The sequence below is a fragment of the Gymnoscopelus microlampas genome, assembly GCF_963454915.1.
Source record: "Gymnoscopelus microlampas genome assembly, chromosome: 24".
Classification (NCBI taxonomy): Eukaryota; Metazoa; Chordata; class Actinopteri; order Myctophiformes; family Myctophidae; genus Gymnoscopelus; species Gymnoscopelus microlampas.
In genome coordinates, this window is record NC_139961.1 from 33,436,905 (window position 1) to 33,451,148 (window position 14,244).

The 14,244-nt window shown below is 44.7% G+C and overlaps 1 protein-coding gene across 2 annotated transcripts in view; it reads left to right on the top strand.

Annotated features, from left to right (window-relative positions):
• The window catches only part of nbeal1 (neurobeachin-like 1), a 79,108-nt gene that overhangs the window by 15,891 nt on the left and 48,973 nt on the right, over positions 1 to 14,244 (top strand). Inside the window, exons 4-11 of one of the 2 annotated variants that reach the window (XM_084050725.1) lie at positions 2,454 to 2,615; positions 3,204 to 3,285; positions 4,042 to 4,169; positions 4,474 to 4,556; positions 7,700 to 7,785; positions 8,019 to 8,391; positions 11,799 to 11,905; positions 12,868 to 12,954. In XM_084050725.1, the coding sequence (XP_083906851.1) occupies positions 2,454 to 2,615; positions 3,204 to 3,285; positions 4,042 to 4,169; positions 4,474 to 4,556; positions 7,700 to 7,785; positions 8,019 to 8,391; positions 11,799 to 11,905; positions 12,868 to 12,954 (1,108 nt within the window). The remainder of the gene's footprint in view (positions 1 to 2,453; positions 2,616 to 3,203; positions 3,286 to 4,041; positions 4,170 to 4,473; positions 4,557 to 7,699; positions 7,786 to 8,018; positions 8,392 to 11,798; positions 11,906 to 12,867; positions 12,955 to 14,244) is intronic. The other variant, XM_084050726.1, reaches the window with a different exon arrangement.

Sequence of the window (14,244 nt, forward strand, 5' to 3'; positions counted from 1 at the left end):
CAGGAAGCATTGCACGCTCGTGCACGCTGCGGTGCTGCCTCTGATAAGCACCCGCTGCATAGCTGATGTAGCATGTAATCTGATACGCCCGGAGGTGGCTGCAGTCAGTGTGTATGCACGTGCCCTCAAGAGAGATGGGGAGGGAGCTTTGTTTGTGTTAGCTGTGCACATCTGCACCCTGAAGGCGTTGCATGTTGTCCGCTTTAATTTGTGTTTGTAGTGTGTGTGTGTGTGTGTGTGTGTGTGTGTGTGTGTGTGTGTGTGTGTGTGTGTGTGTGTGTGTGCGTGCGTGTTGTCTGGTTCATGTGGCACTCCATATGCTGACAACCACTTGTGTGCATGTTTGTATGTACACACGTTTGTGTTTGGGATGAAGTGTGTACGTGTGCTTACATCTATTTGTGTGTGCCTGTATGCACGCTTCATTTCTAGAGAGAGATAACCACCGGTCACTCCTTTCCTGCCTTCTCTTACACAGTAAAATTCTCTGTGTTCATTTAAGTCTGAGTGTAAGAAGAATGGGCCCAAATAGACCCGCGAGGGTCTCTCAGAGTTAAATTTATACTGAGTATTTTATCGTGTTGCAATGCATGCACACCTTATAGAAATGGTTTTAGGGAGAATGATCACATACTGTACACACCAGATTAACCACCTTCAACCTGATGTCCCTATCTTGGCCATGTCATCATAATACAGTAGGTGAAAATTAAAGGTGATTCACTGGGTTCGTTCATATTGAATTAGATTTGATAAATACTGCATGACAAAAATCCCTACACATGGCTTCTTTGAAGCTGCAATCTGTAGGACTGTCCTACCAAGGATTTGAACCCGGGTCTCCCACGGGAGCGTCAACATTTCTACTGCTGAGCTACTTCTTTAGCTACTGCTAAGAAGTCTGTTCGAGCAGCAGCAATATTACGCTTTGAGCTTCATGCAATACCTCTTGTAAACCAGTAGCGGTTCTACCTGAACACAGGAATGAAATGTCTCAATAGAAAAGCAGGGAGACCAACTTGCAACGCAGTCGTGTTAGTTCTATTGTATTAACCCATTAAGACCTTAGGCCGATTCTACCTATGCGTTCTAAATCAGTAGTTCTCACACTTTCAAGATTAAAAAAAAATAGCAGATGTACAAGCTCGCAGCGCAGCACAAAGTCACACACTGTGAGCTTGTATATCTGCTGTACTATTTTTGAATAGCGAACGCAAAAATCTAAAATGACACAAATGCTTTCCCGGTTTTATACTCTACTATACAAAATGGTTAACCACTATATACTATATACTTTGTTGACTGGGGTCTACTTGGTCCACTCCTTGTTCCCTCTACAAATCCCTTTGCCGAAAATAGCCGATCTACATACTCACAAATCGTAGCAATGCAACACATTGTGAGCTTGTACAGTAGATCTTTTAGACTCAGAGCTACTATTTTGTAGATTGTAGAATGTTTGCCTATCATGACATGGCCAGAATAGGGATGCTAGGGCTCATGAGGTGAAATTTATATTATTTATAATATTTACACAGAGAATGTTACGGATCATCTTTAAGAATTAATGCCACATCAGCTGAACAATTTATCTCTAAATGATCATAATCTGATTTGCTCTGTGCCTGTATTAACTGAGGCACAGCCTCAGAGGCATATTGTATTCCACATTTCTTTCTGGACTTTAACCATTTACACTATTGTAGTACTACAGTACCTTGAGGTGCACACAGGCAGAAATGAACATCACCCCGAAAGGGAATCGTGAGAAGAAAGAAATCAACCATGACACACATGATGGAACAGCAACATCTGCTTAAATTGCTGACATTTGTCGTGTTCCCACGTTTTTTCACTGTGGTTTCACACAGCTTACAGATGGCTTTTGTTTCATCAAGTTCATCTCTGCCTTCAACGTTACCCGCCAGCCGCCATTGTTGTAAATGATTGTTTAGACAACTAGAGTTTCTGTTGTTCAAAACGTCACTAAGCACAAAGAAAACTAGACCGACACTGTGATATTATACGTTGAAAATACAAAACAAAATAATGTGATGAATCATTCTTTAAACATTTAAGATGAAAGGAAGCTTATTAGGTGAACTCTTCACACTCTGGACAAGCAAGGATAAAGGTTGAAATGCCTTTTAATGTATCATGGCATATACAAAATTAAAAACAATAAAAACTGACACCCCTATTTGGAATATTTCTTCTTTTTTACCCAGCCCTGGTGTTTTCTGTTTTGGTTCCATCAATGTCATCCATCATAGTTGAAATGTTGAATGAAATGACGCTAACTGAGCGTGGAGCGTTGCTATTCCTTAAAGCGAACCCGACTGATTCCTCCATCCTCGCCTATTGCTAAAGCGCAAGTGGAGGATGCAGGAATGGAAGTTTGAGTATTGGAATTTGGCTATTGACACTCCATTCTTTTTCCTGTCTGCCCCCAGACTGGAGGACGTCCCCCCAGTCCTGACCCTGCTTCCAGACAACATCTTGCAGGTGCTCAGACACCAGTTGCTGCAATGCGTCCAGAAGGCCTCGGATGGCCTGGAGCCCGAACAGCAGAACTTGTCCCTGCTGCTTCTTAAGTTCCTCATGGTCATCTGCAGGTCAGGAGGAATGCATGCGCACACACACACCCAGACACACACACACACACACACACACACACACACACACACACACACACACACACACACACACACACACACACACACACACACACACACACACACACACTGATGTCAGGCTGAAATACACACTCACTCTTCTGGCTGCATATGCACACATCGCCACATACTCCACATACTTGCATTCATGTGCAGAAGCAATGGACTCTCTCTCACAAACACACACACTTTATGGGTTAACATACGTATGTAGTGAATAGTACACACTACACAGTGACACCCACAAAGCCAAAAGGACACAAGCACATGCTCTTGCCTATTTGGGACATCCCTTTTAATTCCATTTGGAAATTGTTTTTTTTTTATAGACCAGGGTTTTGGTGGCTGTGGGATCATTTCTTTTCAGATAATTACACAATGCTAATGATGCATTAAGCCTTTACACTAACATCCAGTCCATCTGGCGTGTGTGTGTGTGTGTGTGTGTGTGTGTGTGTGTGTGTGTGTGTGTGTGTGTGTGTGTGTGTGTGCGTGTGCGTGCGCGTGTCTGTGTGTGCGTTTCAACAGGAACCTGTCAAACGTGGAGGAGATTGGGACCTGCTCCTACATCAACCACGTCATCACCATGACAACCCTCTACATCCAGCAGGTTTGCCCCCCCTCCCGACATGTCCTCTCTGCATATCGCTGAATCACCCTTCCTTCTGACTGTTTAAAATGGCTGCACAGCCAGGAAGGGCACGGTCACAATTATTACACAATCGCCTGATCGCAATCATTTGAGATGATTGCAATTATTTTGCATAGTTCATACATAATGAAATAATGGAAATAAGTTTGTGGAACAAGCTACAACAATTATTTCTAAAGGATACAATTATTAAATTGTAATTGAAATATATATTACACGCATATATTCACACGCACTTAACCCATTGAGACCTGAAGCCGATTCTACATGTCTCCTAAATCTGAACAGTTTTCTGAAAAACGTTTGTTTCTATATCAGTGGTGCTCAATCTTTTTCATGTCAAGGACCCCCAAAGTTATATGTATTTGACCGCGGCCCCCATCAAAATATTTTGTGCCAGGGACCCCCAGAAGCAAAGATTTGAGTTAAAAACTGTTCGCTTTAAAAATATACAAATTCAAAGATTTGCACGCATTTTCACGATTTTTGAATAGCCCAAAGTGTAAAATAATGCTTTTTAGCTCAAATCTAAAAATGAGACAGTTCCAGGTCTTAATGGGTTAATTTATGTTTTCTGGAAAATATGAGTGCGAGTAGTTGGCACGTACTCCATGGCTAAAGAAGGGCTGAGGGGAAAAAAGTGTTTAAATGTGGTGCTTGACCTGCATCTCATGTCATCCTGTCTCGTGTGTGTGTTTGTGTGTTGCGCTACAGTTGAAGAGTAAAACAAAGGAAAAGGAGATGGTAGACCAGACCCAGGCTGAAGAGTTTGTGCGTCATGCGCTGGCTTTCTGCGAGAGCCTCTATGATCCATACCGCAACTGGAGGCATCACACTTGCGGGTAAAACACATAACAGTTAGCTCAGGACTAGCTTAGCATGAGTTTCGATTTTTTTTTTTTTTTTGTCGATTTAAAAAAGATGCAGGTTGGATAACTCTTGCTTGTGCAATTTTGGCATAATTAACAGCCAAAACAGACGTTAAAAGGTTTAGCTATTTCGTAGCTGTTTCAGTCAGTCACAGTTTGACAGCAGGATCCTAGGTGAATCCATGAATTGGCTCGTCACAAGTTTCTAATACAAGTGTGTGTGTGTGTGTGTGTGTGTGTGTGTGTGTGTGTGTGTGTGTGTGTGTGCATCGTGCAGGGAGAAGCTGGGGGCTGTGGAGCGGAGCAGACAGAAGTACAAGGCGGCTCCGCTCACCGTGGAGTTTGTCCCCTTTTTCTACCGTGAGTTCCTTCTCTCTATCTACGCTGTGGCCTCGTCCACCCACTTCTTCTTATCCCCATTTCCTTTCCCTGACAATCTTCTTTCCTACCCTTTGTCCACTCTCTCTCTCTCTCTCTCTCTCGCTCACTCTCTCACTCTTACACACTGCACAGTCACAAGTCACGATACAGTTGAGTGTCATTTCCAAATTCCCAGAGGCTGCGGTTGTTGGTTTTTAAGCAGAGTGAAATGACAGCTTCCTAAATACAAGATTTTTCTGCTATATTAAAAATGCTTTTACCACCAATAAAGAAGCACATTGCAGAAATGCTTCCATTGTATTGTTATTAGATCCTGATGAGTCCTAAATATTAACGCCCCTCATGGGAGGAACAAATCTGTGAAAGAATTTGTGTCCACAGTTCATTGAACAAAAGAGCAACATAATTGTACAAAATCACACACACACACACACACACACGCGCGCGCGCGCACGCACACACACACACACACACACACACACACACACACACACACACACACACACACACACACACACACACACACACACACACACACACACACACACACACACACACACACACACACACACACACACACACACACACACACTGTCCCTGTGTGTGAATAGCCCTCAGTGAGTGTACTGTTACAGTCTTTAGTTTGCATGTCCTGTCTGTCTATGAAAAGCAGCTTCAGCAAGCTGCTTTTCTCTCTCTCTCTCTCGCGCGCGCTCTCTCGCTCTCGCTCTCTCTTTCTCTCTCTGTGTCCTTCCTCCTCTCATTAGGTCTCTCCCTTTCTCTCTCCGAGTCTCTTTCCCAGCCTGTTTCTCTTTCTTTCTCCCCTTCTCTGAGCTAGTGTCCCGGCAGCTTTTCCCTGAGAGCTGCCATGTTTTTAGTTCTCTCTCTTTCTCTCTCTCTCTCTCTCACTCGCTCTCTCTCTCTCTCTCTGGATCCAGATGAATCCAGTCTTTGTGTCCTTGCTGTGTTTGCCAGGCGTTCCAATGGTTTGATAGAGCATGGTGTCTGTCTGGCCTCTCCACTGATCCTGGATGCCATTGTGAACAAACAGACTCTCTTCTCTATGCTGTTGTGGTTTGGTATCTGAACCAAGATAACGCCCCCCCTTCCCGTCAGGTCCACTTGACGGGACAGACTGTGTTTGTGTGAGTGTGTGTGTGTGTGTATGATAGTGTGTGAGATTAAGTTTTAGTGTGTAAAAATGTAAAAATCAGTTAATCCAATTGATAAAGGCACTGAATCAACATCACTCCTCTAGAACCCCCGATGTGGTTAAAATGGGTGAGGATGTCTTCCCTCTGTAATTTTGGTTTTTCGTTGTAAGCTGCAAGCTTCTCAGTCAAACGGAAACATAGGAACAGACTGGACTCCTTACATATCAGGACCATGTACCTCTCAGCACATTGACTTAATATCGAATTGCGTCAAAATGCACCCCAGCAACCAGGAAATGTATACCGGTAGTCAAGAGACTGTTTTTCAGCTAATGTCTTAGTTACACAAGCATTGTTGTTGTGTTGCAGTTTTTCCTAATGTGATTACTAATAGAAGTGTGTAAATAGATCGCTATTTCATTTTGGCAAAGGAGACAGATGGGAGAGAACTGAAGTATGTTGGTGAAACTACAAGTGACATGACATATATAATTATAATACTTAATGATCATTATTTAGAAGGACATCATTCTGTGACACACAATCTTAAAGTTTGCAACAGAAAATAACCCTTGAGAACCCTGTTCTCTCAAGGGAAACTGTGCTTCACAACACAAATACCTGTATATATTCACTAATAATCTCCCGTTAAATGTCAATGGGAAGTCTGCTTTGTCCTTACAAAGACAAATGGATAGAGATGCAGACATGAGGGGATGTGAAGCACCAGAGGGAGACTCCAGACAGATTGAATCCTAGGAAAGCTAAGGGTCCAGACGCATCAAGGATGACGCCATCGACAGACGCGCGTGTCGGTGTGCATTTCAATAGCGATGCCAAGGCAGGGATGCTATGACTTTATCGTTAGCTGTGTTTCCGATGCAGCGATCCTACACAGCAAAATCCCTGGTGTTGTAACGCACCTCTTGGGTTACGGGACGGGACCACACTGTCGGGCCGAGGCGTACCTGTCGAGCTAAACAAACACTCAGGATTTTGCAGTGGGAGGCTGTGTGTGTGTGGGAGGCAGGGATGGAGAAAACAGACAGACCGGAGCCAGAAGCTCACGTGTCCGCTGCCCACCATGATATTATGTTGACAGATGAGTTAATGGATGACTGGGACCGTGGCCACCCACAGGTCACTGACAGGGCTGCCCCCGTGTGAGTGAGTGTGTATGTGGGTGTATTTTGTGTGAGCCAGAGTTCTCTTAGTGTAGGTTGATGGTGTACATGTATACCATGTAGGAGTTAAAGGGACAGCATCACGCTTCCGATGATTTTTTTCTGTTAGTAGTTGATGGTTTTCCTAGTCTGCCCATACTGTATATGGCCACAGTTACACTAACCTGATTAGTATTTTCTGATGTCAAGGTCGCTGTTTTGCCATAGACACAAGGTAAGTAAACAAGGAGAAAATGTCACGGTCACCGAGGGTAGCGGCTAAAAAACAGGAAGTAAGGGTTGTAGTTTTCACATTCAGTGACATCATTGAAGTAACTAGTAAAGCACATCTTCAGAGACACAGAAGACTGCTTAGTGTTATGGATGCTAATGGAACATTAAATCTACACCAAATATATAGACGTAATGATGATTGTGTCCCTTTAAGAGATTAAAATGTGTGTGTGCATGAGTGCGATTGTGTTTCTCAGTATGTGAAGGTGTGGGAGACGGGGAGTTAACAGCTGTCAGCTCAGCTGCAGCCTCATGTTGCGGTCGTGTTATATTTGCATAGCCAACAGTGTGCCTGCAATTCCAAATAACGTGTGTGTGTGTGTGTGTGTGTGTGTGTGTGTGTGTGTGTGTGTGTGTGTGTGTGTGTGTGTGTGTGTGTGTGTGTGTGTGTGTGTGTGTGTGTGTGTGTGTGTGTGTGTGTGTGTGTGTGTGTGTGCGTGCGTGCGTGCGTGCGTGCGTGCGTGCGTGCGTGCGTGCGTGCGTGCGTGCGCGTATGTGTCCGTCCGTCCAGAGTGCTTCCAGGAGAGCGAGCATCTGAAAGACAGTCTGAAATGCTGCCTGCTGCACCTGTTTGGAGCCATAGTAGCTGGTGGTCAGGTAAGCCTTGACCTGACAGGGTGGTCCCGTCCCGTGACAAAAGTTGCAGGTTTGATCCCCTGCAACGGCCAGTTGTGGAACTGTGTACAGTGACTGCAGCTACATTTTGACTCTCTTTCTTTCTTTCTCACGTTCTTTCTCTTTATCTGCATTTTCTCTTTCTGTCTGTCTGTCTGTCTGTCTGTCTTTCTTTCTTCCCTCCCTCTCCTGCTCTTCCCTCTGTCCCCTGGCAGAGGAACGCCCTGCAGGCCATCTCTCCGGCCACCATGGAGGTGCTTATGCGGGTGCTGGCCGACTGCTCCACGGGCGGCAGCTCCACCTCTTCCTTTGACGACGGCGAGGACTGGGACAGCCAGGCCCCCGACCGCAAGGCCCTGCTCACCCTGGGCTGCCTGCGGGAGGTGGTGCACCGCCTTCTGGCCGCCAGCTCTGACCAGCGGCAGGTGGAGATCGCCTCGGTGCTGGAGAACTACTTTAAGCTGCTCAACTCGGACCCGGCCGCCGCGGCCTCCCAGCAGCAGCAGCAACAACAGGCCAAGGGACGAGCCCCCACATTGGGCCACAACTGGGAGAGCCGCTTTGTGGCGCTGCAAGTTCACATGCTAGGTAAGAGCACTTGCTGTGGGGTGGGGAACCACTTACAGTAACAGAGAGAGGTTTGACTTAATTGGCATTGTTGTTGTCAGGGATTCGTTACATTTGTCTGTTTTGTTCGTTCGTCTGTCACTCTGTAGTGTCATGTGTCACAGCCACACGTGGCAATGGATCTATTAGACCAGTTCTATACAGTATGTCCAAAAAAGAAGGTTCGTTAAAATTTTCGGGGGATTATGAAAACTATACATTTTTGGAAACTTCAGAGTATAACAAATCAGAAAATACATGATTCCATTTGCGCAGAAGCCAATATGGTGGCCATCTTGGATTTTGAAAAATGGCGACCTTTGAATATTCGTTTTTCAATATCTCGACTTCTAGATTACATAGGATCTGGATTCTAGTGGCTAAATCTACATTTGTAAGGTCAGGAAATCCAATGGTGCTAATTAAAAATATTTACAAATGATCAATGGCACAGATGTGGGTCATAATCCTTGATTTTGGGGTAGTAGAGGCCCTAGGAGGGGTCCACGCGCGACTGCTTATTTTTTTTTCTAGTTTTGATTTTTGGCATCCATAGGACCTCTAATATTGGGATTTTGATGATCCCAAGAAAAAAAGTGGTCCCAAGTGTTTTTTTCAATGTTTTATTAACCCTATGAGACCTGCGGGATGGCTGGCTGGAACGCCGGCGAGACTGTCTTTCGGAGACTGTGGAACACTCAAATTTAGACGCAGCCCAAAGATAGAGATACCATTTGATTCCAGACAACCTCAGGTTTCCAATGGGACCAACCTTGTCATCCTACCGTGTCGGGAAGGGGGCTAAATACCTAATGATTCAAAGTTAAGACAACATTTTGGCCAGGGAAAAACGACCATCACCATTTTCCAAATGGTCCCTTGAGCTGTCACCTCAATATATGTGAATGGAAATGGGTGACATGGATACCTACAAGCCTGTACAGACATGCCAAATGTATGCCTATCTCATGCAGTTTTGGGCAAGAACCAGTGTTCATGCCCAAGTGCATCTGTAGACCCCTCTACAGATGCAGTAGAGGGGTCTACAGATGCACTAGAGGGGTCTACAGATGCACTAGAGTGATCTACAGATGCACTCGAGTGGTCTACAGATGCACTAGAGTGGTCTACAGATGCACTAGAGTGGTCTACAGATGCACTAGAGTGGTCTACAGATGCACTAGAGGGGTCTACAGATGCACTAGAGTGGTCTACAGATGCACTAGAGGGGTCTACAGATGCACTAGAGGGGTCTACAGATGCACTAGAGTGGTCTACAGATGCACTAGAGTGGTCTACAGATGCACTAGAGTGATCTACAGATGCACTAGAGTGGTCTACAGACACACTATAGGGGTCTACAGATCACGACAGTGGTCTACAGATGCACTACATGGTCTACAGATGCACTACAGTGGTCTATCGATACAGTACAGCAGTCTATAGATACAGTAGCTAGTCTATAGATGCAGTACAGTGGTCTTTAGAGGCAGTACAATGGTCTATATATGCAGTACAGTGGTTTATAGATTCAGTACAGTGGGATATAGATGCAGCGCAGTGGTCTAGGTGCAATACAGTGGTCTCATACAGCTATACTGTAGATGCAGTACAGTAGTCTCATGTAGCAATAGATGCAGTACAGTGGTATATATACAATACAGTGGTCTCTAGATACAGTAAAGTGGTCTCATATAGCAATAGATACAGTATGGTGGTCTAGATACAGTACAGTGGTTTCTAGATACAGTACAGTGGTCTCATACAGCTATAGATGCAGTCTCCTCTCCTAGAAGTGGTCTACTTTTTACAATAGGCAAAAATTACATATTTGTACTGCATGCAAAACACTGCATGGTTCTTGCCCAAAACTGCATGAGATAGGCATAAATGTGGCATGTCTGTACAGGGGAGGCTTGTAGGTATCCATGTAACCCATTTCCATTCACATATATTGAGGTGACAGCTCAAGGGACCATTTGGAAAATGGTGATGGTCGTTTTTCCCTGGCCAAAATGTTGTCTTAACTTTGAATCATTAGGTATTTAGCCCCCTTCCCGACACGGTAGCATGACAAGGTTTGTCCCATTGGAAACCTGAGGTTGTCTGGAATCAAATGGTATCTCTATCTTTGAGCTACGTCTAAATTTGAGCGTTCCACAGTCTCCGAAAGACAGTCTCGCCGGCGTTCCAGCCAGCCATCCCGCAGGTCTCATAGGGTTAATAGAACATTGAAAAAAACACACTTGGGACCACTTTTTTTCTTGGGATCATCAAAATCCCAATATTAGAGGTCCTATGGATGCCAAAAATCAAAACTAGAAAAAAAAATAAGCAGTCGCGCGTGGACCCCTCCTAGGGCCTCTACTACCCCAAAATCAAGGATTATGACCCACATCTGTGCCATTGATCATTTGTAAATATTTTTAATTAGCACCATTGGATTTCCTGACCTTACAAATGTAGATTTAGCCACTAGAATCCAGATCCTATGTAATCTAGAAGTCGAGATATTGAAAAACGAATATTCAAAGGTCGCCATTTTGCAAAATCCAAGATGGCCACCATATTGGCTTCTGCGCAAATGGAATCATGGATTTTCTGATTTGTTATACTCTGAAGTTTCCAAAAATGTATAGTTTTCATAATCCCCCGAAAATTAGAACGAAATTACATATAGAACTGGACTATATGGAGAAACTCCAGAAGAAGAAGGGCATAAGGCATTGTTTCCCAAACAGTGGGTCTGGGCCCATTTGTGCGTCGCGGATCCATTTTTGTGGGTCGCGAGTGAATATCCCTTTGTTTTTTTATTCCTACATTTTGTCCTTAATTATTATTATGTTGAAAGATTTCTAAAGATTTACACAAAAAATCACAAATCACACATTTTCAAGAAATTCCCTAAATTAGAAAACAAATGTTTAAGATGTAGTGAAAATAGCAGATCTGCAATCTTGCAACGCGGCGTGTTTGCTAGTTTTGGGATCCGGGCAAACATCGGATTTCTCTTTTGAGTCTTGAGCTGAAAAGTTTGGGAACCACTGGGGGACTAACAGGAAAAAAAGATGTTTCTGAAAACATTCGAGGAGACAAATATGTAGCGCTGTTGCTGAATCCTGATTGATCTTTGATCCTCAACGCCTTGTTAGCAACAAGGGTAACATGAGAAGCGGCTTTTGCCTCAGCTTTGTTTTGTGAATCCTTTACGCACACCATGGCATTAAAGGCCTTGCTTATTTATTTGTTTTCATTCCTCCGAGGGGACGCATGTTTATTATTTGCTTGTTATGTCATTGTAGTCTTGTTTTAGTCATATAGTGAGAATGTGACTTACTTATTGTGTTTGTTTGTTTGTTTCTTTTTCCTTCCTTCCTTCCTTCTCTCAGATACCATCAGGGACATGTTCCTCTGTTCAGACAGGCCTGTTCTGCAAGCCATCTTCCTCAACAGTAATTGTTTTGAGCACCTGACCCGACTGCTGCAGAACAGCAAGGTACACTGCTGGGCCCTCATGTTCCTTTCCATGTCCACATTGAGTTTGACTTGTGTGGTTTGCTGTGTTTGTTCATGTCTAGCCACCAGGGAGCCCACAGCGAGTCAGCTGAAATGTAATTGAATTATTTAAAAAGAAGAAGAAAACGAGGAGCACTTTAGGTGTCTGACCTTGTGGGGCGATATTTCTTGAATATTGGAACCATTTTTACTTTGTTCAAAAAGGGATTCATAGAATTGAGATGTTTTAGTTTTATTTGTTACCATTATTTGTAAGGCATATCTGCTATTTTATTGACGGTACATTAGTTATATTTGAAACCTTCTCATTTGAGGTTTTTAGCCATGCTAGTGGATGGCGATGTCAGTCCACATGGTCATCCATACACATCCAACACTTTGGTCCCAAACAAAATATGCATCTTGTAATCTACAGAGAAGCAATTTGCTCTGCATCTGCATGCTCTTCGGCCGGAGGATGAACCCTAGTGAATTTGGTGACTCCATGGCCTTGCCTCTTGCGCCAACGATAGGCCAACGTTTCCACTTGCACAGAAAATATCCCAAAATTAAATGACAGGATTGCCATTACACTGAGACCTCTAGTGGGGCTTTTAGGCTCTTTAGTCTTGTTTTCCTCTGCTTTGGTCTGGTGTAGCCTATATGTTTCGTACCTAGCATTTTGGCCTCCTTTGCAATGCATGATAACCTCCCCCCACAACCTTGCTGGAACACCAACACATAGCCAGAGCCCCCTCCAAGGACCATCGCCTTTAACCTCTCACCCCCAACCTTCCTCCTCCTCCACCTCCTCCTCCTCTCCCTTCTCTCCCACCCTTTGTCGCCCCTTTATCTTGTCCCCCAGCCCTTCCTCCCATGTCTTTCTCTCTCTCTCTCTTTCTCTCACATACACATTTGGATGTTAAAAGTTGACACGTTGCCTGTTATGTTATTGTGTGTCAGCTGGTTAATGCTAGGTGCACGGCGGCTGACAAGGACCAGAAAGATATAACCAACAACAGGTTACTGACAGGAGAGAGGGACACTCAGGTACCGCCGAGAAACTACCCCACCCCACCCCAAACTCCCACCCCACCCCACCTCACCCCTGACACCACCCCCCACCTCCTCCCTCACCTGCTACCGCTGTTACCACCACCTGCCAAACCTCACATGTCAACCAGCGCAGAGCCAGATGGCCACTCCACAGCAAGACCCGCGCCCTGCATTGCCCTAGTTAACTGAGGCTTTGTTCAATAGTGGCTTCATATCATAACACTGTAGGTGCCCCACTGGCAGGGCCAACGATGAAGTGATAATAATGTTCCATGGGGGCCAAGGTGACATAGTGTCCCGCTTTATTAATATCATCATTGGTAAACATTTTAAGGGGCCTGTTATCTTTTCATGAGGCCCAGAATTCCTGGCAATGGCCCTGCTTAGTTACTTGTACCTTCAGACATTGTTGCCTGATTTAGAAAAAGCCCACTTCCACCTGCACAAGCTTACCTTTAACCTTGAGACCCCCCTTTGTCCCACTCAAATTCCTTTAATGGTTCCAGTTGTCTGTTGCCTGTTAGTCTGAACTCGGGCCTAACTGAATGACTGGGTTTTTTTGTTTGCATGTGGAGACACTGAGCTGTCACTCCCCTGCCCGGCTCACCTGTAGACTGGCTGAATAGAGCAGTGTTTAGTAATGGAAACTAATGGAGTCCATTCACTAGAATGTGCTGTATCCACACAACACAATCACCTGTTCCCATCAGTGCAGTTATTCAGGTTTCTTACACAAAGGCCACTTTTATAAGATGTAATCCCTCTATTGATCTGGTTAGCATGAATGCAGATGGACGCATGCATAAACCTGCACAGGCCGCATATACACCCCCACACGCACAGAAACAAACACACGTTGTGCAGCAGCTGTAATTGGATACAGGGGTCGATGCAGCGCAATCGCTGCACTGTCAAGTGGGTTGCCAGGTAACTGGGCTAGCGTAGTGGACGAGTCAAATGTAGATCTAACTTGCCAATCAAGTCAACTTAGAAAAAACTAATTGGAATGAGCTGGAAGTTGAATTGATGACTTAAAAAAACATAGGGGAAAAAAAGTATATATCACAAAAATGCCAATTCAGCCTGTGTCATTGCTGTAGAGTTACCTCTCGGCCTCCCACGCGCCAACCCCCCCACCCCTCCCCCCACCCACCCCCACACTTGTTTGACTCCTTTGCCCCCCTTTTACACCCCTCACACCCCACTCCCACCAATCACTCCTCCCTGGTTTTCCTGCGGTTACACAGTACTCTGGGTTCCATTGGAATGCTGTCATGTCAGCCT